At 33.6% G+C, this 27184-nt stretch overlaps 1 protein-coding gene across 1 annotated transcript in view; it reads right to left on the reverse strand.

The window, feature by feature from the left end:
* LOC126881278 (rhodopsin) overlaps positions 1–27184 on the reverse strand; it is a 70653-nt gene that overhangs the window by 1516 nt on the left and 41953 nt on the right. Inside the window, exon 7 of the mRNA XM_050645470.1 lies at positions 6201–6478. Within this exon, the coding sequence (XP_050501427.1) occupies positions 6201–6478 (278 nt within the window). The remainder of the gene's footprint in view (positions 1–6200; positions 6479–27184) is intronic.

Raw genomic sequence — 27184 nt, forward strand, 5'->3', positions numbered from 1 at the left:
CAAGCTATACTGGTACCGCACTGTGCTCGGAGCCTTAGAGAGAGCATGAGCCGTATCGCTAAATCTAGATAATCATATTTTCGGGAAGTCTTGACCCCCTATTATAAATTTCTAGATCCGCGCCTGCTCAGGGATGTGTTAAAAAACAAAATGATACCAATAAATCTAAAGAAAAGGGTATTCAACAGTTGTATTTGACCAGTTATGACCTATGGAATGGAGACCGTGACGCTTACAGAGTTTTCAGCCATTCAATTGAGAACGACACAGAGGGCCATCGAACGAGCTATGTTCGATGGCCCTCTGTGTCGATGGGCTCAGAGTATCTCTGAGAGAACATATTCGAAATGAGGACGTGCGAAGCTGGACGAAGATGGAAGATGTAATTGGAAGAATTGCGCAAATGAAATGGAACTGGGTAGGACACGTGGCACGGCAAAACAACGAGAGGTGGAGGAGAAACATTGTACATTGGAGACCAGGCGAGCACAGTCGTAGTAGAGGAAGACAACAAAAAAGAGACCACCAAATAGCACAAAACAGAGAAGAGTGGAGAACTCATGGGTAGGCCTTTGTCCAGGAGTAGATGCAGATTTAGTATATATACATTTATGTGGTAAAAGGAAAAATAAACTATGGAAAGATTAATGTTAAGTATTACCATCAACGATAAAGTACCAAACATATTAATGAGAAGAACAGGAATCACGGATACAATTGAAAGAATAGCCTTGACTAAATGGGCATGGGCTGGCCACTGGCGGATCCAGGGGGCGTGTAATGGGGGTCGTGACCCCCCCCCATAATTGTAAACCCACGTATTCTACGTTTGGTAAGACTAAGTCACCTTGCATCAGAGATAGGTAATTAAATCACCCTCAAGGCCCATGACCTCCCCCCCAAACAAAATTTCTGGATCCGCCACTGAGCTGGACATGTTGCCAGATTGACGGATGTATACATCTCAATTGTTGAAACATATACAAAAAAAATTATAGATATTTTTCAAAATTTTACCAATATTTTCAAGGTACATATGTGGAGTAAGTTTAGATGTTGTAAACAAGATTTTGAAGTAAGGAAAAGAAACAAAACGAAAAGGGACTATAAGGGATGATGATTTTTAATAAGAAAACGTTAATTGAACCCATTGCAAATAATTCAAGTATGACGATGAAAGATGGATTCGACCGTTTTGATGGAAATTCATTTTATCTAATAATAACGCACTGAAAACTTTTGTTTTTAGTACTTCCACAAAATGCATTACAAGTGAATGTCACCACAGCTGTTACAACAGTCTGTACTTTAAAGTCTCTAACTCTAACTGAATAGGTTGAGGAGTGGGGAGATATTTGTCTTGAGTTGGTCATTTAGAATTATATCTGTATTTTTTAATTTATTGATTTCCATAGATTCTAATAAAGATAGTGTCACGGTCCCAGGCCGGCCCTGCCAACACCAGAAGCTTCTGGCGACGAACTGTCTGAGACCCTTTCCGTGGGCGAGACACTTGTTTACGATTGGCGTATCTAGAAGGCCATCGATATAAATCTTTTTTTATTGAATAAAAATGTATACCATTTTTATTCAGTTGCAATGCGAAGGCAAAACAATCTTACTTTTCAATTAGAATACGGAGCGCAGTCCAGTCCTCTGAATCGCGATTTTCCGTAGAGTGCATTTTCCGTTGGAACTTTACCAAGCGCAGACGGGGGATGTGAATTGCATAGTGTAGAATTCCTTCCCTTTGTCTTCACTGCAGCATCCATGTGCTTACAAATTGTAGAGGCCTTGGAGGTGTCACCAGGAAAGTGTACCAATAAGTTTTCAATTTAAAAATCTTTTAGTAATGTTTTTAATATTTTCAATATTATTAATTTTGCTATTAGGATTGAAATTGCCAGATGACGCTAGTCACCTAATACCTTCACTTCGGTTGCAATGGGTGGGAAAAGCTCTCGGTGATGATCAATTAGGATATGGAGAACAGTGCCTACATTCTCTCCGATGAGGCTCCGATAAGAGCCGAAAATCGCGATTCAGAGGACTGGACTGCACTCCGTATTCTAATTAAAAAGTAAGATTGTTTTGCCTTCGCATTGCACAACTGAATAAAAATGGTATACATTTTTATTTTATAGTCGTATTACTCCGTAGAGTAACCAGGTGCATTTTCCGTCGGAACTTTACCAAGCGGCAGACGGGGGATGTGAATTGCATAGTGTAGAATTCCTTCCCTTTGTCTTCACTCAAGCATCCATGTGCTTGCAAATTGTAGAGGCCAGGAAAGTGTACCAATAAGTTTTCAATTTAAAAATCTTTTAGTAATGTTTTTAATATTTTCAATATTATTAATTTTGTTATTAGGATTGAAAACTACTTCATCTTTTTTTATTGCTCTGTAAATAATATTCACCTTTAGATGTTTCTGGAAATAAGTAGACTAATTGTACATAACTATATAAATAGACATTTTTGGAATTAGAGTTTAGTTGTGAATTTGAATACGTCGGTGTTCTTGATATGTATCGTGCGCGATATTTTTGAACTTGTAATTATTATGTAAATAAACTATTAGATTTAGTGTAATACATACATTAGATATCGTAGTTCGTAAAATAAAAGATATAAATCCAGTGTCTTTCTTTGTTTAGAAGTAAGTTATTAAAAAAATAAATAAAGTCAACTAAAATTAAACTTAGTGCCTAAAACCATAAATAATAAAATAGTAAAGTCAACCGCGTAAAGTCAGTTTTGTAGCAATAGCTTAAGGCGTAAGGCCTTTATTTTGAAGATGAAGAATTTAAAACTGTTTATTAAAATAATGATTATGATCTAGAAGGCGTACGTTTTTTTTAGAAAAACAGTTTTAGAAGTTTCATTACACATTATACCTACCTACATTACACTTTTTCTGAAAATACATTATTAATAATCAAACGAGGCAGTCGGCATAAAAGTGAATGGAAATTTAATTAATAACATTAGGTATGCCGACGATACAGTCACAATAGCCGACAACTTGGAAGACTTAGAAAGAGTACATAATGAACAAAATATTAAGATATAATGGAGAATACGGACTCTCTCTTAAAGTCAAAAAAACCAAATTTATGAAAATTAGCAAGAACAACAATACAAAAGAGAGAAGAGTTTGAACCTTCGTACCGTTAACATCGTATCGAAGACGAGCTAGGTAGTTATCAAAAAGCAATTAGCAGAAAATTTATCGTTTCAACAAGTTAATATAAATAATAAAAGTTTATTTATATAAGTTAAGTTTTTGTGAAAGTGGTACATACAAAAAAGCAGTTAGTGATATACGGCATTTTCACGTAAATTTTTGAAATAATAAATATTTTATTGTATTATAATATACAATTGTATACACCAGTAACATTTTTAAACACATTTTCAATTTTATTGCGATTTATACTGACAAAACTGAAGTCGCTTCCCAATAGGGGGACAGGGCCGCACTCACTCTTGCGGGTGATACGTGTTCTTCTAAAATGATCTCCACCGAAGCAAGCATGGATCAACAATCTCAACAAAACCAAATTTCACCGAAAAGATACTCAGCAGTGACAAATCAATTTAAATTTCCTTTAAGAGACCAAGCACTATTCTTTAGTGCAATCGAAAATACTCCACTTCGTGACTACCTAATCCCTCTTGGTACTATTATTCAACCTAAAAAAAATATTATTTTCACCTCCCGCCTTTTCAACAACCGAGTTTGCATGTACCTTGCGAACAAAAATATCCTAGGTTAATTTTTAGATAACTATGGCCAAATCACTATCCGAGGAGAACTTTTAAAGGCTAGACGACTTATAACACCTGCTGAAAGAATTGTTATGTCAAATGCATGCCCGTCCATTCCACACCATGTTCTTGAAAAAAAAAAACTGCTAAAAATCGGTCTACATATTGTATCTCCCATAACATTTCTAAAAATCGGCGCAAATCTTTCCGAGTACAGCCATATCCTAAGCTTTCGACGGCAAGTATATGTTAGCCCTCACAATTTAACCATCCCAAGCGCCATAACATTAGCATTCGAAAACACAAACTACACAATATTATTTTCTCAAGATGGAAACGTCTGCTTCAAATGCAAAAAACCAAGACACATGGCAGCAACCTGCACCGAACCTACAAATATATCTGCGACACAACAAACTCCACCAAGTTCTACAACTTCAAATACTATAACTGTAGCCGATTTCGCTGCAGAAACAGCAACAGCATCGATTCCTACGCAAACCCTTACCAGTACGATTAACCAACCTGAAACGTCCCAATCTAATAAAGCTCCAACCACATCATCACACCAAAGCACCTTTTCACAACATACTGAGTCAAAATTACCAAATGTAAACACAGAAGTAACCGAAAACAAAGAAACTCATTTAAAACTCTCTATAAGTGAAGTCGCCTCTCCAGAAACCGACATTGCACTTCAAGAAACCCCATTTGTAGTACCTATAGCAACTCGAAAGAAGCCAAAGACGTCTAAACTTGAAGAAACGTATTCGAATATACCCTTTTTCTCCATGATACATCCTGCCAAAACCTTCATCGATAATCACGAACCACCATTTTTACTGAACAACGATCAATAATTAGTCCTCCTCCTAGAAAACATAGTTGGCTTATCGAACCCCATAATCTAAATCAGTGACTTCACTTCTAATTTGAGAGGTCTCAGTGACATGTTTAAGGAAATCCGTCCCTACTTAAAAGAAAGTTCAATAAAAGCAAGGCTGACTAACTTGAATAAAAAAATACTTGCTCATATTGGAGAGGTGGGCTCCGGATTAGAAAGTGATGCATCACAGTCATCATAGATTAGCAGCTGGTTTCTATCTATTGTTATATTCTCCTTTTTTTACACTCGAACACATTCAACGAACTATTTGCTCTGTTTCGCTCCCTAAAACATGCAAACCTCACAAATATCCCTGTTTCTCACCGACTCGCCCAAGTCTCTTCTTGCAATGCAGCATCTGTATCCTAAAAATCCTTTAGAGAAAGTAATAAAAACTGAACTACAAATTGCCCAAGAAAACAGCACGACTCCGAAATTTATATGGATCCTATCACATATAGGATGGGATGAAGAGGCAGACAGAAGTTGTAGTAATGCAGCAACAAGTGCGGAATCTGAATTAGTGCGCGAGTGCGTATGTAATTATCTCAAAACGTTTTTTTTTTAACAAAAAGTGATTGGTTAGTTGCAACGCGAATGGTTTCTGTCGAAATCTAAACTAAGATCGATAAAACCAGATACACGACCGTGGAAAACAAGTGCTAGTTCACGGTTTATTCAAACGAATCAAACGCGCCTACGTATAAGACACACCAAGATTACACACTCATATTTACTTTCGGTTAGTGAACGTCCCAGGTGCGACCTATGTACTACTGTCACCCATCTGTTAATTGAGTGTCCAAAATATCAAAGTGAAAGTTCAATAAACAATCTACCAACTACCAGCTTTATCAGGAGAAATCTGTCCAGTAAAAAACTTACTATCTAATATAAATCTATATTTTTGTACCAAATCTAGTTGTTATTTGTTAAAAATCATTGTTAACCTTTGTTTTATCAAGTAATGCCACTAGTTAATACCTGTTGGTGGATGATAAAAAAAAACAATACAAAAGAAGTATGAGATAAGATATAACGAAATATACTTACTTATCATGATAATCGCAGAAACAGTGTGCTTTACTATGGAGCTGAATCATGGACATTAAATCGAAATGCAATAAATCGACCTAACGCGTTTAAAATGTGGACATTTAGATGAGTGTCAAGGATTTCATGAGTAGATAGAGTCACAAATATAGAAGTGTTAAGGTGAATAGGTAGAGAGGGAGAGAGAAATGGAAAACACAATAAAAGAAAGAAAATTACAATATCTCGGACATGTGATGAGAGCAGCTCAAGGCAATTGTTCAGAGTAGCTGTCTCGAAAGTCAGAATAGCCCTGATAATTGCCAACCTTCGTCGCGAACATGATACTTAAAGAAGAAGAACCACTAATGCAAGCGAAGTTAGCAATAAAAGATATTTTCAAAATAAAATTAAAAGAAAATCCACGAGGAAAACAAACTTCCTGTAGTTGGCCGTATACCATAAATCACAAAAATACTAGATTTGTTGTAAGAAAATTAAAAGAAATTACCTAATTCCGTATACTATTGGATTGTATACAGCATTAGCTTTGGCGAAGAGCGAGCACCAGATGGTAGCCAACGGGCTGATTTTGGAATTGCCCATGATACCAGCGAAGTTTGTGACCAAGTATGGTGTCCATGCCATAAACCATAGCGAAATGGTCATCAAAGCAATTTTGGCCAATTTGCATTCTGCACTAGTCTGTGAAGCTTCCGAAGATCGGAGAGAGGCTACATTCATCTTTTTGGCTTGTTCCCTCATGGATTTTTCGTGAGCAGCAACAGCCTTAAATACAAAAAATCATGGTTTAAGTAAGGTTTCATGTACTCAGTGATGTAAATTATGGGAATTGTACTTTAACATTATCATTATCAAGCATTATTTGAGAAACTTTAGGTAGGTATTTTCTAGAAATAAAATTTGGCTTAACTGTAGTTTATACTTTCTAAATGAATCTTTGTTTAAAAAGTGCATTTTTTGATCAACTTGATTACTAGACCAGGGCGGATCTGTTTTGAGGTGGATGTGAGAGGTGGCATTCGGATTTTTGCAGATAAACTTAGGTGTGAACTTCAATAATTATAATTGACTTATGCTCCTTCTCAAATATGCCCGGAACATTAATAAAAAAATTTAAATATTTTAAAAATTTCGAAAAATATCGATTTTGTTCTACTTTCATTGCTTATAACTTAACGATTCATTTTGGAACAAAGTGGTAGCGAAAGAAAATTAAGATAATTGAATTTTGTATAATATACGACTGGTTCAAAATGCCTTAAATTATTACCCTTTCTGCAAAATAGCAATAAATAGAAAACAAGGGGGCAAAAAAGACTGTTCAATACTTTTCAACCACTTTGGTTGCACTTATAACCTTCATAATTCGCTTAGAAAATTCTTACAACATACTTAAACCATCCACCAAATTTCATTAAAATCGACTTAATAGATTTTAGACAATAATTTTGCAATCTAAATTTGTTTAAAAAAGTTCAAATTTTTAAAAAACTTTCTGAAAAAAAGTAGACCATTTAGAAGTTTGCTAATTTTTTTTACATATAAAAAGATTCTCTACCTATCTAATACACTTTACAGAATTAAAATCGGATTATTTAAGCGACCTCAGCACTGTTTTAAAGTTATAAACAATGTTTTGGCTTATAAACAAATACAGTGAGGACGTTTGAGTTGGAATAAATTCATTTTCTTGAGAATGGGCGACTCTGGAGATAAATCCCGAAACAGATCGATTTTTTAATTTTTGAATTATAATTTTTTGGCATAAATATCATACTAGTGACGTCATCCATCTGGGTGTGATGACGTAATCTAAATATTGGAATTAATTTAATTCAAAAAATTTTTTTAATTCAAACTCTGTACAAATAATTATGTTAATGTTTATATTAGTGAATACAAAATTGAATAGCCTTTCGATTGAGCTAGCACACGGCACCCATTCTCATTTAAAAAAATTATCGATTACGTCATCACGCCCAGATGGATGACGTCACTTGTATGATATATATACCAAAAAATTAGAATTTAAAAATAAAAATTGACCTGTTACGGGATTTATCTCCAGAGACGCCTATTCTCGAGAAAATGAATTTATGCCAACTCAAACGTCCTCACTGTATTTGTTTATAAGCCAAAAATTGTTTATAACTTTAAAACAGTGCTGAGGCCGCTTAAATAATCCGATTTTAATTCTGTAAAGTATATTAGATAGGTAGAGAACCTCTTCATATGTAACAAAATTAGTAAACTTCTAAATGGTCTACTTTTTCTTCAGAAAGTTTTTAAAAAATTTGAAATTTAAAAAAAAATTAGATTGCAAAATTATTCTGCAAAATCTATCAGGTCGATTTTAATGAAATTTGGTGAACGATTTAAGTATGTTGTAAGAATTTTCTAAGCGGATTACGAAAATTCTCAGTGCAACCAAAGTGGTTGAAAAACATTGAATAAAAACAGGCTTATTTTGCCCCCTTATTTTGTATTTATTGCTATTTTGCAGAGAGGGTAATAATTTAAGACATTTTTAACCAGTCGTTTATAATACAAAGTTTAATTATTTTTATTTTATTTCACTACGACTTTGTTCCAAAATGAATCATTTTAAAGTTATAAGTAAAGAAAGTATAAAAAAATCGATGTTTTTCAAAATGTTTAAATATTTTAATTTTTTTTATAAATGTTCCGGACATATTTGAGAAGGAGCATAATAAAGTCAATTATTATTGTTGAAGTTGTCACCTAACTTTATCTGCAAGAATCCGAATGCCACCTCGCACATCCAAAAATAGACGTTTTTTCACAGATCCGCCCTGGTCCATACGCTAATTACGAATCTGTAAGCTGATCCTCTTTTTAGGTACGTAGATTCAAAGTATTCAAAGTTAATCATTATATCGTTAATAATTCGTAAGGTTTGTATAGAATATAAATATATGGATAAATTAAGTAATGAAACAAAGAAACTTGCAAAAAGGATGATGCTTGCTAGCAGAACATACTTCTCTCTGTCGCAGATGTTTGTATCCAAAGACATTCAAAGTTCAAATGGAAGTTCAAAGTATATAAAACCATCATACGTCCAATAGCAACAGGTAGCATAGATCATGATAGAAAAGACAATAAATCTTAGCAGTACTTTTGAAAGAGAGTTATTGAGAAAGAATGACATTGGGACCCATCTGCGACAATGGTATGTGCAGAATAAGGTTCAACCATGAGTTGGATCAATATTACAAAGAACCCTTTACAGCACATTATACAACAATACAAAAATTACGCTGGACAGGTCACCTTATCTTCTTCTTATAGTGCCTATCCGTTTAGGATTTTAGCGACCATCATGGCAATTTGTACTTTGCGCACTGTTGCTATAAAAAGATTTATGGTTGTTGTGTTGAACCACGTACGAAGATTTTTCAGCCAGGAAATCCTTCGCCTTCCTGGTCCTCGCTTTCCTTCTACTTTTCCTTGCAAGATTAGTTGCAGCAGTCCATACCTTTCACTGTTCTTCATGATGTGACCGAGGTATTCGATTTTGGCTGTTTTTATTGTGATTAACAGCTCTTTTTCTTTTTGCATTCTCAGCAAAACACCCTGGTTAGTAATGTGGTCGGTATAAGATATCTTCAGAATTCGACGATAAAGCCACATTTCAAACGCCTCAATTTTCTTGCAACTCCGTACAACAGTATAGGAAAGATATAACATCATAGTAACCTGATTTTTATGGGTATTGACAAGTCATGACATTTGAATAACTTTGCCATTTTTTGAAATGCAGATCTTGCTTTCTCTATCCTACATTTTTGATTTCTATGGAATGGTCCCAATTTTCATTGACGTTCGTACCACGGTAGGTGTATGTTTTTACTCTTTCTATTTGTTAACCGTTCACACTGATTCGTCCAAATTGCTGTTCCTTCTTAGAGATCATCATACATTTTGTTTTCTTAGTGTTTAGCGAAAGACCGCATCCCGTGCATTATAAGAATGGATAATAACAGAACACCTAGTAGCAAGCTTAGTGGAACTACAGTGAGCCGGCGACCAGGAGGAAGACCAAAGAAGAGGTGGATAGTCGAAGTGAAACCAATGTTAAAGATATGTTGAGGGTGGATAACTAGAGGAGAGCAGCCAAGGAAAGAGAAGCGGAGACGGATGTTAGGGGAGGCCAGGACCCGACTTGGGCTGTAGCGCCATAAAAGAGAGAAGTTAGGTAATATTTGCCGACCAATTGGAAACACTATCCACTGAGGCCAATAAAATAGGTTTAAAAATCAATATTGGTAAAACCAAGTCGATGAGAATAAATGCAAGGAACAACACGCTATTTAATATCGACAACAAGCAGATTGAAAATGTGGAGAACTTCACGTACCTTGGAAGTGTCATAACAGAAAGCGGAGGTACAGAAGACGATATTCGTATGAGGATACGAAAAGCTCAACAAGCTTTCAGCATGCTTAACCCTGTTTGGAGGTCTGGAGAATATACTACAAGGACAAAGATCCGAATATTCCAGTCAAATGTTATGTCTGTTCTACCCTATGGATGTGAAACCTGGAAAGTGACAAAATACCTTACAGACAAATTGCAGGTCTTTGTTAACAAATGTCTACGAAGAATTGTTCGTATTTTCTGGCCAAACACCATCAGAAACGAAGATCTGCTACACCTGACCCAACAAAAGAGGGTAGAAAATGAAATCAAATACAGAAAGTGGGGGTGGATAGGTCACACACTCCGAAAAGATAGTTCCAGTATTGCAAAAAATGCCCTAGAGTGGAATCCCCAAGGAAAGAGAAAAAGAGGTCGCCCAGCACAAACTTGGAGAAGATCCATCATGGACGAGATAAGAAGTCAAGGAAAGTTAACCTTATTTGGTGGCAGAACGAAGTTTCAAAAAAGTTTTATCAAGTAGCCCCGTTTTACGGTACTCAGAAATATTTTTTAACGAAGCCTTGGAAGGGCAATGTGGAGTTTGAATCGGGGGAGAAACTATTAACAACATCAGATATACAGATGACACCGCGATCATGGCTGAAAGTATCGAAGATCTTCAATTCCTTATAGATCGAGTCACTAGAGAATGCTCCAATAACGGACTTGGCATAAATACAACAAAGACAAAGTTACTTGTGGTTAGCAAACAAGACGTCGGCCCTATGTAACTAATTGTCAATACTGAACCTTTAACAGAAGTTAACCATTTTAAATACCTAGGATGTTGGATAAACGAGACACTAAATCCGGATGAAGAAATTAAAACTCGTATAGAAATTGCAAGAGGAGCATTCATGAAACTTAGATCTATTCTGAGCAACCTTCAGCTGAATTTACAACTAAGAATCAAGTTCCTAAAATGTTATGTGTATCCTGTATTACTATATGGATGTGAAACCTGGATCATAAAAGTTAATATGATGAACAAATTAGAAGCCTTCGAGATGTGGTCATATCGGAGAATGCTCAGAATATCTTGGGTTCAACGCATTTAAAACAGAGAAGTCTTAAACAGAGTAGGTCAAGGAGAAGGTGACTTGATCAAGACAATAAAAAAGAGAAAACTTGAATATCTCGGGCATATAATGAGAGGTAGCAGATACCTACAGGATGCTGCAGTTAATACTCAACGGAAAGATCAACGGAAAAAGAGGAATTGGTAGGAAGAAATATTCATGGCTCCGAAACCTTCGTCAATGGACTGGCTTATCAACAGATCAACTATTACATGCCGCGTAAGATCGAGAACGATATCAGCAAGTTGTCGTGGAAGCTACCCACGCCTAAATTTGGGCACGGTACTTAAACGAAGATGAATACGAATATCATGTCGGTGATAATTTTCGGGATACCAGTTGCCCAGGACGGGCCTCGTCTCCTAGAGTTTTGTGGAAATTCGATACAAAATTAGTGCAAACTCGTTACACGAAGGTTTTTGGGATCACTGAACACGAATATCATGTCGGTGATAGTCTTCGAGGCACCTCGTACCAAGGACGAACTTATTTTGTATCGAATTTCCATAAAGTCCAGGAGACGATTCCCCTGCTGGGTTGATTATTGAATATAAGTTGACTATTGGTCACGCTTGACCAGATTGCAAGAGTAAAATACTACAAAATATTTCTAAATAAAAAAAGAAAGATTGCATTAGATAGTCTGACATTGTGATGTAAAATAATTAATTTTTATATATTTTAAATTTTAAAATATTTTTATATATTTTTATTGCAGTGAGAAATTGAATTTGATGAACCACTGTTTCTTTTGTCTACTGCACAGTAGTTAACTGTTAACTACATATGTCTGTTTTTATAATTGAGTTAATTGAAATAATCGTCTCATGACAAATTTAATAATCTTAAAGATTTAAACTGTTCTTTAGTTAACATAATATTTTAAATTTATGTTCATTATTATCAAACATTGTAATAGCTTTACACATGTTGATACTCGTAAAATTTAATACAATTAAAAATTAAATAACAATCAGTTGTAGCATTGTTGCAGTTGTAAATAAATATAAAATTCATATTATCAAATTTCATATTTCAATATAATGAAAAAAATGACATGAATTAATGAAATGAGAGAAAATTTGTCCATTTTTGAGAACAACTTCTGGACTAGAAGTCGAAACGTCAAAAATACATAATTTTAATTATAATGCGATAGATAAGAAAACACAAAAAAGTAAAACTGTTGAGTTTTTCGAATTGCCCTTTTTTCGAGCAGGGCCATCTATGTTCCCTTAAAAAAATTCTTTAACATCGACCTAGTGTCATATCAATTTTACAATTATTTATTAATAATATACTGTAATTTAAAGATTTTATGAACCAAAATGATGATAGTCTAAATGGGCCGAAAACGTTCTGAGTAGAGATGCATCAAGTCAAACTAGTTTGATTTTATTCAACAAACTTGACTTGACTTGAAAACCAAACTTTTTTTGTAAAAAAGTTTGACTTGATTTGATTTCGATATCTTTAGGTTTGACTTGAAAGCAAACTTCTTCAAACAGTTTGAAGTTTGAATATCATATTGCACAACGTGTTTATTTCCAATTCTAATTGAGATCGTACCGACTTTTATTTTGATTTATTTGGATAGGTCTGAATCTGTACTCTGCTACTCCGCAAATTAGTTTGTAGTTCATATTAAGAGGTATATGACTGACTTGTTTATTACGTTCGTTTTGAAGTGTGTGCTTTTTGAAATAATATCTGAACTTAAATATTTTTTATCTGAAGATTTTAAAGGTATCCCTTTTCTTCCACTGCAAAAATTAAAAGAAAAAATCTGTAGTCGAAGCAGAATTAATTAAGAAAAATAAATATACTGATTTATTTGATATTGCGGCAGGTGATTTCAAAACAATGAAGTGCATACCTGTATTATGTAAAAATAAAGAAAAGCGTTATACAATGACAAATAGTGAACTAATTCTTTAAGACGACATTGCAAAGTCGCAAAAAATTCATTAAACCTACTCTATCAAAAATATAATATTTTGTTGTTCCTTCATTAATTTTTGTTAAAGAGGCCGTTCAAGTATTACGTAACGCATTTTTTGAAGCTCTTACCACCTCTTTATCCCATCTGTATCTTTTCATCTTTTGTTGTGAAGAAAGGTCCAGCTATTTATTGCAAACACGTGTTACTGTGCTTGATCTGGTTAATACAAATTTTAAGATTTTTTCACTTGAATACTATTGTCCTATTGTAACATGAGCGGAGCGTGAGGGGGCAAAATATAATACAATCCAGGGATTCTATGTAAAATGTAAACGAAAGTTGAAAAGTTGGGAGATTGTGATTCCGTAGTTTTTTTATTTAAGTTAAAAAATAATGTTACGTAACGCGCTGTTCGAACTCCCCTACCGCCAACTTGGGTTACGTAATACTTGAAAGCTTCCAAAGTAGATTAAATTACACTTGGTATGATAAAAAACTATCCAACGAATTATTTGTTTTAATCTAGTAACACTCAAATATAAAAAAGTTATATCGATAAAACGAAACTTGCCAGCAAGCAATTCTAAGCATACAGGAATCATTTTCAAAAAATTTACTCTATTGTGATTATAATCGCTTCCTGTATCAAGATACTTTTATGTGGCACTCATTGTATTATTAATTTCTTATCTTAATTGGCAACTAACATGTCAATCTCCATAAAAAAGTATATCTACTAAATAAATTATTTTTCAAACTCTTTCAAACTAGTTTGACAAAGAGTTTGAATTTTCAAACCTGTACGATTGACCGTTTTGACTTGACTTGAATTATTTGTCAGAAGGATTGACTTGAGTTTGACTTGAAATTAAGTCAAACTCAAGTCAAGTTCAAACATTCAAGTCAAACTTGTGCAATTCTAGTTCTGAGGCATTGTAATCCATTTGGATAAATTTTAATAATGTTTTTTAAATAAATTATACCATCATAACATTCAACAAGACGTTTTTTACTTCATTTGAAGTTTGTTTAAACTATTGTATACAGCTATAACTTGGATTTTCCCTGTTAATTTTTTAAACAAAAGTCATTTTGCACCATATAGCGATTTTACTATTGTTTTCAATAGTCTCTTCAATGTTAAGAGATTTAGTCTAATTAACTTAGAGATTTATGTATGAATGCCCCGCTTCTTAATCAAGTTATCATTACATATTAATACATAAATATATAAACCCTTATGATCGTTGCCATTATTGTTAATCGATATAAAACAATTTGCCTTCTTAAACTTAAATTTTACCAGAATAATACAATAAATGTAAAATTAGAAGAACCAACTGACCCAATTGAAACTAGCAAGTTCCTCTGTCCTCTGTTGTTGATCGTGGATGAAATAAGCAAATGGATAAGAACTAAAAAAGGATGGGAGAAAAACAACTTAAAATAATCTACTATGTGTATTGACACAAATTTAATATAACGACCAGTGGCGGTTCTAGCCCGGGGTAGGGGGCAGCTGCACCCCCCAGTATTTACAGGACTTTTGTACTATGATCTCCATTAAAAAGGCACGTTATCTTGTTTATTCACCGGTTGTGTTCCCTTGCCCCCCAGTTTTTTTGTTCTAGAACCGCCACTGATAACGGCCAAAAGATTTTACATGTTAATTTTGCCACAAAAGATAAAATTTGTAAATTAAAGCTAGAGGGATAATAGAACAAGCCATGGAGAAATAATAGAACAAGTCATGGAGAAATAATAGTGTTACGTTGGTACTACGTTGGTAGATTGCCATGATGATCTTGCAGGGTTGGAATGTCGAGTTGAAACACTGACTCTAACTTTATAACTTTATTTACGGTTTACAACATCAATCAACATAAGGTTACTAAGATGTTGTTTCGCGGGGTGGTCCTGCAGGACGCCCTTCTCGTAGGACGGCTCACTAGCATAGTAACGATCTTGATAATAACAATACTATATTCCTTATGATAATCCCTCTGTGGGCTATTTATATCTCCTTATAATTTGGACTTTTAAAAGTAAACGATACGTGAGCCTCTACGAGGTTACATAAACAAAACTGCGTTAATCAACCTTCGTTTTGTTTGCATATTTAGAAACAATATCTTTTTGTAACAACCTAAATTACTTAAAATTATATACAGGTGTGGAAAAAAATTATCTGACTATAGGGCTTTAAGACAACGCAACGAACTGAGAAAAAATATTATATAGGCTTGTATGTCCGAGAGAATAACATGTAACGACATGTCTGTGATAGACCCGTAAGCACTATGGTCAGTCTTGTCTGTACATTTCTGCCGAAAGAAAGTTTATTTTTTAGATGTTCTGGGGAAATATTTCAATGATGTAATTACAAGATTATAAAAGCAGGTTCATATCTTAGATTAAATTAACAGTTTTTTTTATCTCAGGTCATGAAAAATAACATAATAAATTCTTAACGGCATAAACTAAAACAATTTTATAATTTTAACTATTTTAAATGAAATTTTCATCACTATCTGTGCATTTTCTTCAATTCTTGACACAACCAGTTTTTTCAAATTTAAAAATAATGTTATGAATTTTAGATTTCGTTGGTACAGGGTCTTCGAATAAAAACGAAAACCTACTGATTATATGGTCGGCACTACTTCCACAATAATGCCATTTAATAATTTGAATTTTACCTTCAATTATTGTAAAGGTTACCATTTTCCTAACCTAAAATATCAATTTCTTTATTCTGTTTTTTTTTGTAAATAATACCAGATCTTTTACTAATGAAAAATAAATGTTTTTGACTTTTCCGTTATCAAAACTGAATGTCACTTTGACAAAACTAGAATTCAATCTAATGGGTGTTAAAACAACCTCGTATGTCGGTACTAATTTCATACTATATTCGGTCTCTCTTTGTTAGCAGAACAACCTCACACTGTTCTTTTCGCACGAATTATGCGTGCTATATGCAGTTTTCAGATTACCACACCTGTACATTTTTGATAGATATTATATTATACAGTAAGGGGTTTTTCCCTTACTGTACAATAGAACAAGTCATGGAGTTTAAATATATATTACACTCGCTAGCTACGAAAAGCTCGAAACAGAAGTGGAAGATTAAGTGAATAGAGCAAACAGAGTCGCACGTTGCTTGAATGAAACAACATGGAGAAATAAAATATTGACATACACGGGAGAAACACGATCTGACACATATAGAACAAAAAGGATACAGAACTGTTGCTAGCATCGAAAACCCTTCGAAAAATCGATGGTAAGACACTATAGGAAAGAACTAAAAGTACAGGTATACGACGTAGATGCAACTTGGAGAACATTAATAACTGGATAAGAAACAGAGGAATAGAATGGAACAATAGTTGAAACATAAAAATATATTAGTTCACATGAAACTTAAACTACAGACAGAAAAATTTAACCCAATAAACACTCTAGTTAGGAAAATTAAGGGAACTTAATGCATATAAGTAATTATTTATGTCTTTTATGTAATTTGGGTTCGCTGTAGAAAGAAACGAAAAAATTAAAAAGGACTTACTTGCCTAATCCACCAATCAGAAATGATAACACCTGGGCCAGAAATGATAAAGAAAAATCTGAAGCTTTTGGAAAATATCTGAAAAAAGTCTTCATGCCCTTTCCTTCAGAATTATCTGCTGAAGAAGAACATTAAATTATCGACTATCTGAATGTACTCTTCCAAATGGATCTGCCTCATAACAAGTTCACTATTAGAGAAGTCAAACAAACAAGTATGGAAAAAATTAATAAAAAAAAGCTCCTGGTTTCGATTTGGTATCTGGAAAAATTCTTCAAGAACTATCCGAAAAGTGCTATAGACTTATTAGGTACTTACATTTTTAATTCTATACTACGACTAAATTATTTCCCTAGGGACAATAGAACATAGACATAGAGTGGTAAATCAAATCATTAAGGACCTGAATAGTAAAAGATATTGTTTCGATTTGGTATCTGGAAAAATTCTTCAAGAACTATCCGAAAAGTGCTATAGACTTATTAGGTACTTACATTTTTAATTCTATACTACGACTAAATTATTTCCCTAGGGACAATAGAACATAGACATAGAGTGGTAAATCAAATCATTAAGGACCTGAATAGTAAAAGATATTGTTCAGCAGCTTTCCTCGATATATCTCAGGCTTTCGACAAGGTGTGACATGAAGGATTGCAAGTTAAACTAAAGAAGCTACTGCCCCATCCCCACTTTCAACTTCTAAAATCATACCTGACAGATAGGCACGTCCAAATAAAACATGGAAGTGAATATACAGAGTTGCATCCAATAAATTCAGGAGTTCCACAAGGCAGCGTTCTTGGACCGATTCTGTACTTATTGTATACTGCAGACGTGCCATCAACACGACTTACCACTGTTACGACATTTGCCGATGATACAGCCATTTTGGAGTCCCACTCTGACCCAACATCAGTCTCTAGGAACCTGCAAACTAGTCTAAACAAGGTCCAAAACTGGCTAAAAAGATGGCGTATTAAAGCAAATGGATTGAAATCAACACATGTCACGTTTACCCTTCTCATAGAAACGTGCCCACCTGTTCAATTGATTAATTGTCAACTTCCACAATCTGATAGCGCCAAATACCTCGGAATGCACCTGGATCGACGACTGACTTGGACAAACACATATTCACTAAGCGCAAGCAACTTGGCCTCAAATTAAGAAACATGTATTGGCTCATCGGTCGCAGATCAAAACTCTCATTAAACAATAAAATATTATTATAAAAAACAATCTTAAAACCTGTGTGGACCTACGGCATCCAGCTGTGAGGAACTGCTAGCAACTCCAACATATCCATCTTGCAGAGGTTCCAAAATAAAGTACTACGAACTATTGTTGATGCTCCCTACTACGTCAGTAACGAAATAATTCAGCATGATATCCCTTTAGAATCCATCAAAGATGGCATACATCGTTTTAGTGTCAACTATAGTGAAAAAGTGTCAGTACACCCGAATCAGTTAGCGGCCCAACTAAACGTGCGCGATGCCAATGAAATCCGTAGGTTAAAACGTCTACTGCCATCCGATCTATCTACATCACACAGACTTTAGTTTAGTTTTTTAAGGCAAATTGTAAATTCATACCAACAATATTTAACTTAGGTTTAGATATATTTAAAAGATATTATTCATTGGAATAATACTCTATATGTCATCAGCTTCATTGTCAGAAAAAACGCTTATTGCCTAATAGGCAGATTGCAGATCTCTCAAGGATTAATAAAAAAAAATGTAATTTGGGTGTATCTTTTTTATGTTTTTTGGTTGGTGCTTCATTGGAACTCCCCCCCCCCTAAAGCAATGTCTAGATCCGCCACTGAATAAGGACGGCGAGACACGGTTCCCCAATAGGATGACGATCAGTGGAAAGACCACGAAAACGATTGGAACAACTTACTGGAAGCACATTAAAAAAATCAGAGTCATGTCTTCACAAAAAGGAGCAGAGGACACTTAAATTTAAACTACATTATTTGCATATTTTCGAAATTATATTCTCCCGTTCGTTAAGAGCTACAGTATCAAAAGTAGTTTTTTATTATTATTTGCCTCTCCAGTTTCTTCTATCCCTTCGATGAAATATATTTGTAGGGCATCAAATTAAGGTGAAAAGACCACGATCGTAAGTCACTGTTAATTTTAATTTAAAAGCCCTCCATTGCTACTCATCAATCTTGCCTAGTTCTAGTCCATTTCGTGACAGTAATTCGTAGTGCAATAGCCAAAAGAGCCAAACCACCTCCAACCACACCTTGTAATTTGTTTCCCCGTGAGAAGTGATTGCAGCCCTTCTGAGAATATATTACCGACATTTTTGTCTCGGATAAAAGCACAATCTAGTCGGTAACCTCTTGGGTGCAATATACTTGTTTATTTAATGATGTTGCTTCTCTATGCATGAGCGCAACGGTAAATTATTGTTGAAGGAGGATTAGTTAATAGATTTTTTTATTATCTCCTAGAGAACAGCAGTCTTTTTCTTCTTTCTGTGTCAAACATGTTTCTCCCGCGTATGTCATTATTGGTCTGATGACTGTTTTGTAAATAAGTCTGCCTTTCATTTAGCGATGCACTCGACCCGAGCCGAGCTTTTGACAAGCTTAAACTCAGCTCGAAATTTCGAGATAGAAGCTCGGCTTGAACTTCGAGCTGCAGGTTTAGCTCGTGTCGGCTCGGCTCGAATATTTCGAACCGAGCCGAGCCGAGCTCGGCTGGAATTTATTCCATATTTTACGGACACACTTTATATTGGAAATGCATATTTGTAGTCTGAATTAGGATGATAGGGCAAAAATACTCATTATTACAACTTATCATGCAAGCTAAAATCCGAGGAAAACGAAATGTGGGAAGACGAAGAATATCCTAGCTTAAGAAGTTAAGGGAATGGTTCGAATGCAGTAGTGCGGAACTATTTAGAGCGGCAGTCAACAGGGTCCGCATAGCCATGATGATTTCCAACCTTTGATAGAAGATGGAACTTAAAGAAGAAGAAGTCTGAACGACTTACTCTCAAACAAAAGTATCAGTCGTAACAGAAATAAATGAATTATAAAAAGTATTAGACTATTAGCGTTGATTGATAAATATAGGGTATATCTGTATATTTATCAATCGATGCTATTAGCTAAAATATTGACAAGTTCGTTAAGAAAAGCTCGGCTTGCAAGTTACAAACCGGCTGGAGCTTGTGACCATCCCTACTTTCATTTCTTTTCAGATATTTTTGTTTCTCAATATTGTTTCATTCGGGCAACCTGCAGCCAGTGGGGGATCTAGATATTTGCATTGGGGGGGAAGGAATTTGCCTTAGGGGGGAACTTTCAATGAAAAAGCAACCAAAAGACATACAAAAGATAAACCTTCATCACTGATTCGGGCGACGTGTCCGGCCCAGTTCCATTTCAGTGTGACAATTCGGGAAATTACAACTGTAACTCCTGTTCTTCGTCTTAAGTCTTCATTTCTAACTCGGTCACGAAGCGATATACTCAGCATTGACCTTTCCATTTTCCTCTGAGCTATTTGCAGCCTTTTAGAAGTTGTAGCTGTCAATGACGAAGTTTCGGCACCGGCACCATAGGTCATCACAGGCAACACACATATCGCTAGGCTGCCCACGCTAGATTTATTCTTCTTCGTAGCTCGCATGTTTAGTTGTCTCTTGTGATCTTTATTTCGTATCCAAGGTATATGTATTTTTCCACTAGTTCTACTTCGTACAACTACATAAAAGACGTAAATAATAGCTTAGCTGTTAATAACTAGCGTGTTTATTGGGTTTGAGCTGTCTTTATGTGGTTTATGTTTCATGTCAGCTAATATATTTTTGTGTTTTAACAATTTTTTGTTTAACATTAAGATGAACAAGAGATCCGTTGCTCAGAATTGGGAAATATGTGGGAGGGGTTCTTTATATATTTCTTATTATCTCAGAAATAAATGTTAGAGAGGGGAAAAGAAAATAAAAGGGAGGATAGCTGCTAGAGCTCAAATAAAACATAATGGATAGAACAAAAAAGAAAGCAAGAGAGAAACAATTTGCCAAAAAGATTGCCACTTTGTCCTTTCACAGAGAGACAAAGAAAACTCTTTTAAACAAAGCTCAAATATACAAATAATTACTATCAAATAATAAGTAATAACAACCTACCTTATTTAGTCCTACTTTAACTTCATTGACCAAGAGAAGGGAAGATTGATCATTAAAAATTAAATAATATTCTTTTTCTCATGATCATCTTTCAGTGCGTCACAGTTTTTCGATTTTTTTCTAACGCATTAAATTTTATGTGACAGAAAAAAGGCACGTCCGTGATTACAGAAATTTACAACATTTATTCTAGTTATTCTAGATGTCGATAGATGGCGGCATAATAAAAAAAATAATTTTTTTTAATTAGATAATAATATTACAAATAATCTGTATAATTTATAAGACTATACAAATCAAAGAAAATACCATTTTATAAATGCAAGAAACACATTTGATTTGTTTTTATTCCAAATTGAAAATAAAATGTGACAACTGTCAGATTTAACTAAAATGTCATGTTAGAATAAATGTCATAAATGTGTATTATCACGGACTTACCCTTTTTCCTATCATTTGTTACGCACTGAAAAATGCTCATGAAAAGGACAATACCAACATTGTTACTGATATCGTCCTTTTCATAGGCATTTTTCAGTGCGTTACAAATGATAGAAAAAAAGGTAAGTCCGTGATAATACACATTTATAACATTTTTTTATTCTAACATGACATTTTAGTTCAATCTGACAGTTGTCACATTTTATTTGCAATTTGGCATAAAGACAAATCAATTGTGTTTATTGCATTTATAAAATGGTATTTTCTTTGATTTGTATAGTGTTTGAAATTGTACAGATTATATTCGTGGATATATTATACAGGGTGTTAGTAAATAAGTATGAAAAATTTTAAGGGCTACTTCTACATGAAAAATTAATGCCAGTTTGCTCTATAAACATATCTCCGCAAATGCTTAGTTTCGGAGATACGGGGTGTTGAAATTTTTGTTTCAAACTGCCAATTTATTTATTGCTCTAAGAGCAGTTGAGCTATGAAAATAAAATTTGGTGAGTTTTAGGAGATAGTTATTACGAATTTTATAACATACAATTAAGAATTTTGTATTTATCATTGGCGCGCCTACGGGCAATGGTCTGAATTATTTTAAAGAAAAAAATAGTACGCCACTGAGATATTTCGAATTAGAAATTATTTTTAAATTCCACGTCTAATTTATGATAAAAAACCTTCCTTGCCTTTTTTCATATGATGCACCGTTTTTATGCAGAAAAATAAAACATCTTGGCGCATATTTTTCATTTCTTAATACATCATCAAGAACTATCCAATATAATAATACTAAACTAGAACAATAACAGAAAATGTTACTAATACCATTTCAACTATGTGCAAAGATGCACGAAATGTTTAAAATGATCTCCTTTACAGGTAACAGAAGAATTTTATATTCATCATTGGCGCGCGTACGGGTAATGGTCTGAATTTTTTGAAGAAAAAAATAGTACGCCACTGAGATATGTCAAACTAAAAATCATTTTTGAATTCCTCGTTCAATTGACGACAAAAAATCTTTCTTGCCTTTTTTTCATATGCGGCGCCGCTTTTATGCAAAAAAAATTAAACATCTTAACGATTACAAAGTATTTGAACTAAGTTTCTATGCATATGGAAACTACCTCAAATACTTGGTAATTAAGATGTTTTATTTTTTTGTATAAAAACGGCGCCTAGTATGAAAAAAAGGAAAGAAAGATTTTTTGTCGTCAATTGAACGAGAAATTCAAAAACGATTTTTAGTTTGACAGTTCTCAGTGGCGTACTATTTTTTTCTTCAAAAAATTCAGATCATTACCCGTACGCGCGCCAATGATGAATATAAAATTCTTCTGTTATCTGCAAATGAGATCATTTTAAACATTTCTTGCAGCTTTGCAGCTAGTTGAAATCTTATTAGTAATATTTTCTGTTATTGTTCTAGTTTAGTATTATTATATTGGATAGTTCTTGATGATGTATTAAGAAATGAAAAATACGCGCCAAGATGTTTTATTTTTCTGCATAAAAACGGTGCATCATATGAAAAAAAGGTAGGAAAGGTTTTTATCATAAATTAGACGTGGAATATAAAAATAATTTTTAATTCGAAATATCTCAGTGGCGTACTATTTTTTTCTTTAAAAAAATTCAGACCATTGCCCGTAGGCGCGCCAATGATGAATACAAAATTCTAAGTTGTATGTCAAAAAATTCGTAATAACTACTTCCTAAAACTCACCAAATTTCATTTTCATAGCTCAACTGGTCTTAGAGCAATAAATAAATTGGCAGTTTGAAATAAAAATTTCAACACCCCGTATCTCCGAAACTAAGCATTTGCGGACATATGTTTATAGAGCAAACTGGTATTAATTTTTCATGTAGAATTAGCCCTTAAAATTTTTCATACTTATTTACTAACACCCTGTATAATTCGTAAATAATTTTTTTTCGATTATAGCGCCATCTATCGACAACTAGAGTAAATGTTATAAATGTCTGTAATCACAGACGTGCCTCTTTTTCTGTCACATACAATTTAATGCGTTAGAAAGAAATCAAAAAACTATGACGCACTGAAAGATGCCTATGAGATAAAGATTATCACAAGAATGTTATGTGATTCTCAAATAAAACTCAAAATTCGACTACGTTTATCGAAATGCTACATCTGGTCGACTCTTCTCTATCCAATTCAAAATTGGAACCTTAAAACAGCAACCGTAAATAAATTAGAAGCCTTTGAAATATAGATCTACTGCATAATCCTAAAGATTTCATTAACATCGCATTCCTTAAACCAAAAAGTGCTGCATAGAATAGGCAAGAAACAAAAACTTTTCTACACAGTGAAAATTAAAAAAAAAACATACCTAGGCCACATACTGAGAAATAATAAGTATCAATATTCACACCTCATAGTAAAAGGAAAGATGGCGGGAAAGAGAGGACTATACTTTGTTTCGCGTTAAGAATAGAATGTTACCTACGCTTATGGAGATCAGTGTTGCCAAACCTCTCGGGCACGGGTTGCTACTCAACTGCCGATATACGATTCATTCTAATCAGTATGGCGTGGTATCGGCGCGCTTCTATCGTTCATAAGAAATACATGGGGCTATCTCCGCAATGTTCTATTCTTAACGTCAAACGCTCTATAGTAAGGAAAATATGATGGTGGTTAAGACACATCCGACAATGGACAGGGCTAACTTTTGAATAGCTAATAAGAACAACTGAAGACAGAGAATAGTTTGTAATTCTAGTAGCCAACATCCATTGAGTAGAGGGCAAATTAAGAAGAAGAAGAATACTTGTATCTATCAGCTTTTTATGTTGGACTTTATCAAATACTTTTTCCAAATCTACAAAACATAAGTCCATGTCCTCATTCATGTCCATGCATCTCTGGGTCAGCACATTCAAGCGGAACAAAACATATTGTGCCCATACCATTTCTAAAGCCAAATTGAGTGTCACTAATTTCATATTTAAGAGTTCCAAAAATTCTGCTGTATAGGTATTATTTTCAAAAATGTTTTAAGTGTGTGACTTATTTCTAAAGCCAAATTGTTTGTCACTAATATCATATTCAAGAATTCCAAAAATTCTGCTGTATATTATTTTCAAAAATGTTTTAAGTGTGTGACTTATTAAAATTATTGTTCTGTGATCTTAGCAGGATTACAGAATTGACTACAAAGTCAAATGCAGGTTACACTCGACTTTTTGGGAATTGCTACAAAGATCGATTGCAGCCATTGTCTAGGGATTGTGGTAGTCTGATATATTAGATTAAAGAAAAAAGCATTACACCAATGACATCTTCATCAATGAGTTTTAATATTTGCCCTCTTTTGTGTTTTTGATGGCATAAATGACTTCTTGTAGTAATACTGGTGGTCCGGTGTCCTTTGTGGTGTCTAATAATAGTTCTTCTCTGTATCATTTTATCATCAGTAACTCCTTTATCATTTTTAAGGAAATTCATTCTTGGGCTTTTTCTAAAACTTGTCATTTCTTGGCTTTTTTGTTTAAATTAAAGTTATACATTTATCATACAGGTCTTCTATTTCCTTACATCTATCGGAGAGCCACCTCTCATTTGTCCCTCGAATTTTCTATCTGATGTTTCTCTAAATTTCTTCGTATTTATTTAGGTCCTTTTATGTTTTCTTTGTTCTTCCATAAGTTTAATATTTTCTCCTTTTTTTTTCTCCAAGTGATTTGATGGTTTCTTCTTTTCCAACTGACACAAGGGTAAATTGAATTTTTCCCCACTTTTTGGATGATATTATAGAATTTCTATATCTTCGGTCAGCGATAATATAATCTACTTAATTTCTGACTATTTTGTTGTTATTGTCAGCTGATGATCTTCACGCGTATAAATCTACGTAGCAAGATTTTTTAAGATAAGTAAGATTTTAAGTAAGATAAAACATTTTCAAAACATTTTCATCTACAGAAAGAAATTTATATTACAAAATTTGATAATAATTTTGATATATCTTTGGATATATTATTAAGTTTATTTTTGGGACATATATTCAATTTTTTTTTTCTTCCTTATTGGCTTTGGATTACTTGATCCATTCAGCCACGATAGATAATAAATTACTGTTTGCTACAATATTCCAAATATAATACATTGCATTACATAATACATTAGGTACATGTGCGCACATATAATACTTATGCACGCACATACATACATACATATGTAGAAGTGGAAACATTTAATTGACCAGTAGGTATACTCCTCATTCATGGCCCTAACCAACTTAAATTAATTTACAAATAATTAAATCGACAAAAAAAACTACATGCTAATACTAAATACTAATACTAAATGCTAATAAATATATGTTTTTTTTTTACACAGCGATAAGGCTTCAACCCCGATCAACCCCGCGGAGGTTTACACCCTCTTTGTGTTTTTAATTTTTTTTTTTTTTTTTTTTCTCTTTTTTATTTTTTTTATAATTTATTTATATTCAATTTGGATTACTAAATTAATTTTTTTAAAGGACATAAAAATTATTTCAACAAAAAAACGGACTTGAAATTTTTTTTATAACATTGAGTGTTATTGTTAGATGAAATGAATGTTGTAAATTAATGCATGCGTAGTTTTAAGATACAGAATAAATATATTTTAAAATCAAAGTTCTTTGTTTGTCAGATATTTGTATAGTAAAAGACAAGTAGAAAATGATAGCTAGTATATTTCTACATGAAAAACCAGTTTGTTCATAGTGGTGTTCTTTTAGCCCTATGCTGTGATATACCTGCTTGTAGATCTCTTTTAAATCTTACTATCTCACAGCCCCTAACATGTGATACGACAATGCATATGTAGATCGATACAAGACAAAGTAGGACCGTTGGTACACTGACAAATAAAACTGGATACCTGAATAATTTCATTAAAAACGTCAGAGAAAATATGAGCTGCCAAATTGAATTTTTAGAACATGGCAGCAATAAAGTAGAAAATGGAGTTTTTTGAATTAAATTTTGTAAATTGGACACATGTGTTTACATTTTGTATGAGTATGTCACAAAATTAGCTGCATATGTTCAACAGTTTGTTAAAGAACGGAGTTATTTACACACATCCTAAAATATATCTTTACAAAAAAGTAAAATATAGGTGAAAAAAAAATAAAATCCAGATAGCAAATAATATTCAATGGTATTGGAATATCTAACCAAAAATAGAAAATGTTTTAATACACCATGCAAATAGGAAGGTCTTTAGAAAAACTGGAAGGTAATGAAACATATATTAAAGAACGTTCAGGGAACAATATTGAGTGAAGAAAGAACAACAAGAAATAAAGGTAGATGACACAGGAAATACAGAAACTCATACAAAAAATAGATATCGGAAATAAAGATAAAAAATAAATTCAAGAAAATCTACGCAATATTCAGACAGAAGGAAATATGTGAGAAAACACAATTTTATAGGAAAGAAACGTTATACTTTTCATCTGCACAAAAAATAAAAGTGATCGCTGGCATTAAAACGGAAACTTCCACATTTTTATGAGTTATTTGATAAAAGAATAGAACACTATACAATTGCCATAATAGGTCATTCAATAAGAAAAAGCGAGAGTTGGGAAATGCTAGAAGGGATGAAAAAAATTTACGACTAATTACCTACAAATATATACGGGCATTAACTGGCAAGAATAAGAATTAAACAAGAACTATCAGATGAAATATTTCTATTACTATTATAAGAAGTGAAACGTTTGGACTCTAAGTAAGGTGATGCTTGAATGCTTGGAAGCCTTTGAGATGTGGCTATAAAG

Source organism: Diabrotica virgifera, chromosome 3, assembly GCF_917563875.1.
Source record: "Diabrotica virgifera virgifera chromosome 3, PGI_DIABVI_V3a".
Taxonomy (NCBI): Eukaryota; Metazoa; Arthropoda; class Insecta; order Coleoptera; family Chrysomelidae; genus Diabrotica; species Diabrotica virgifera.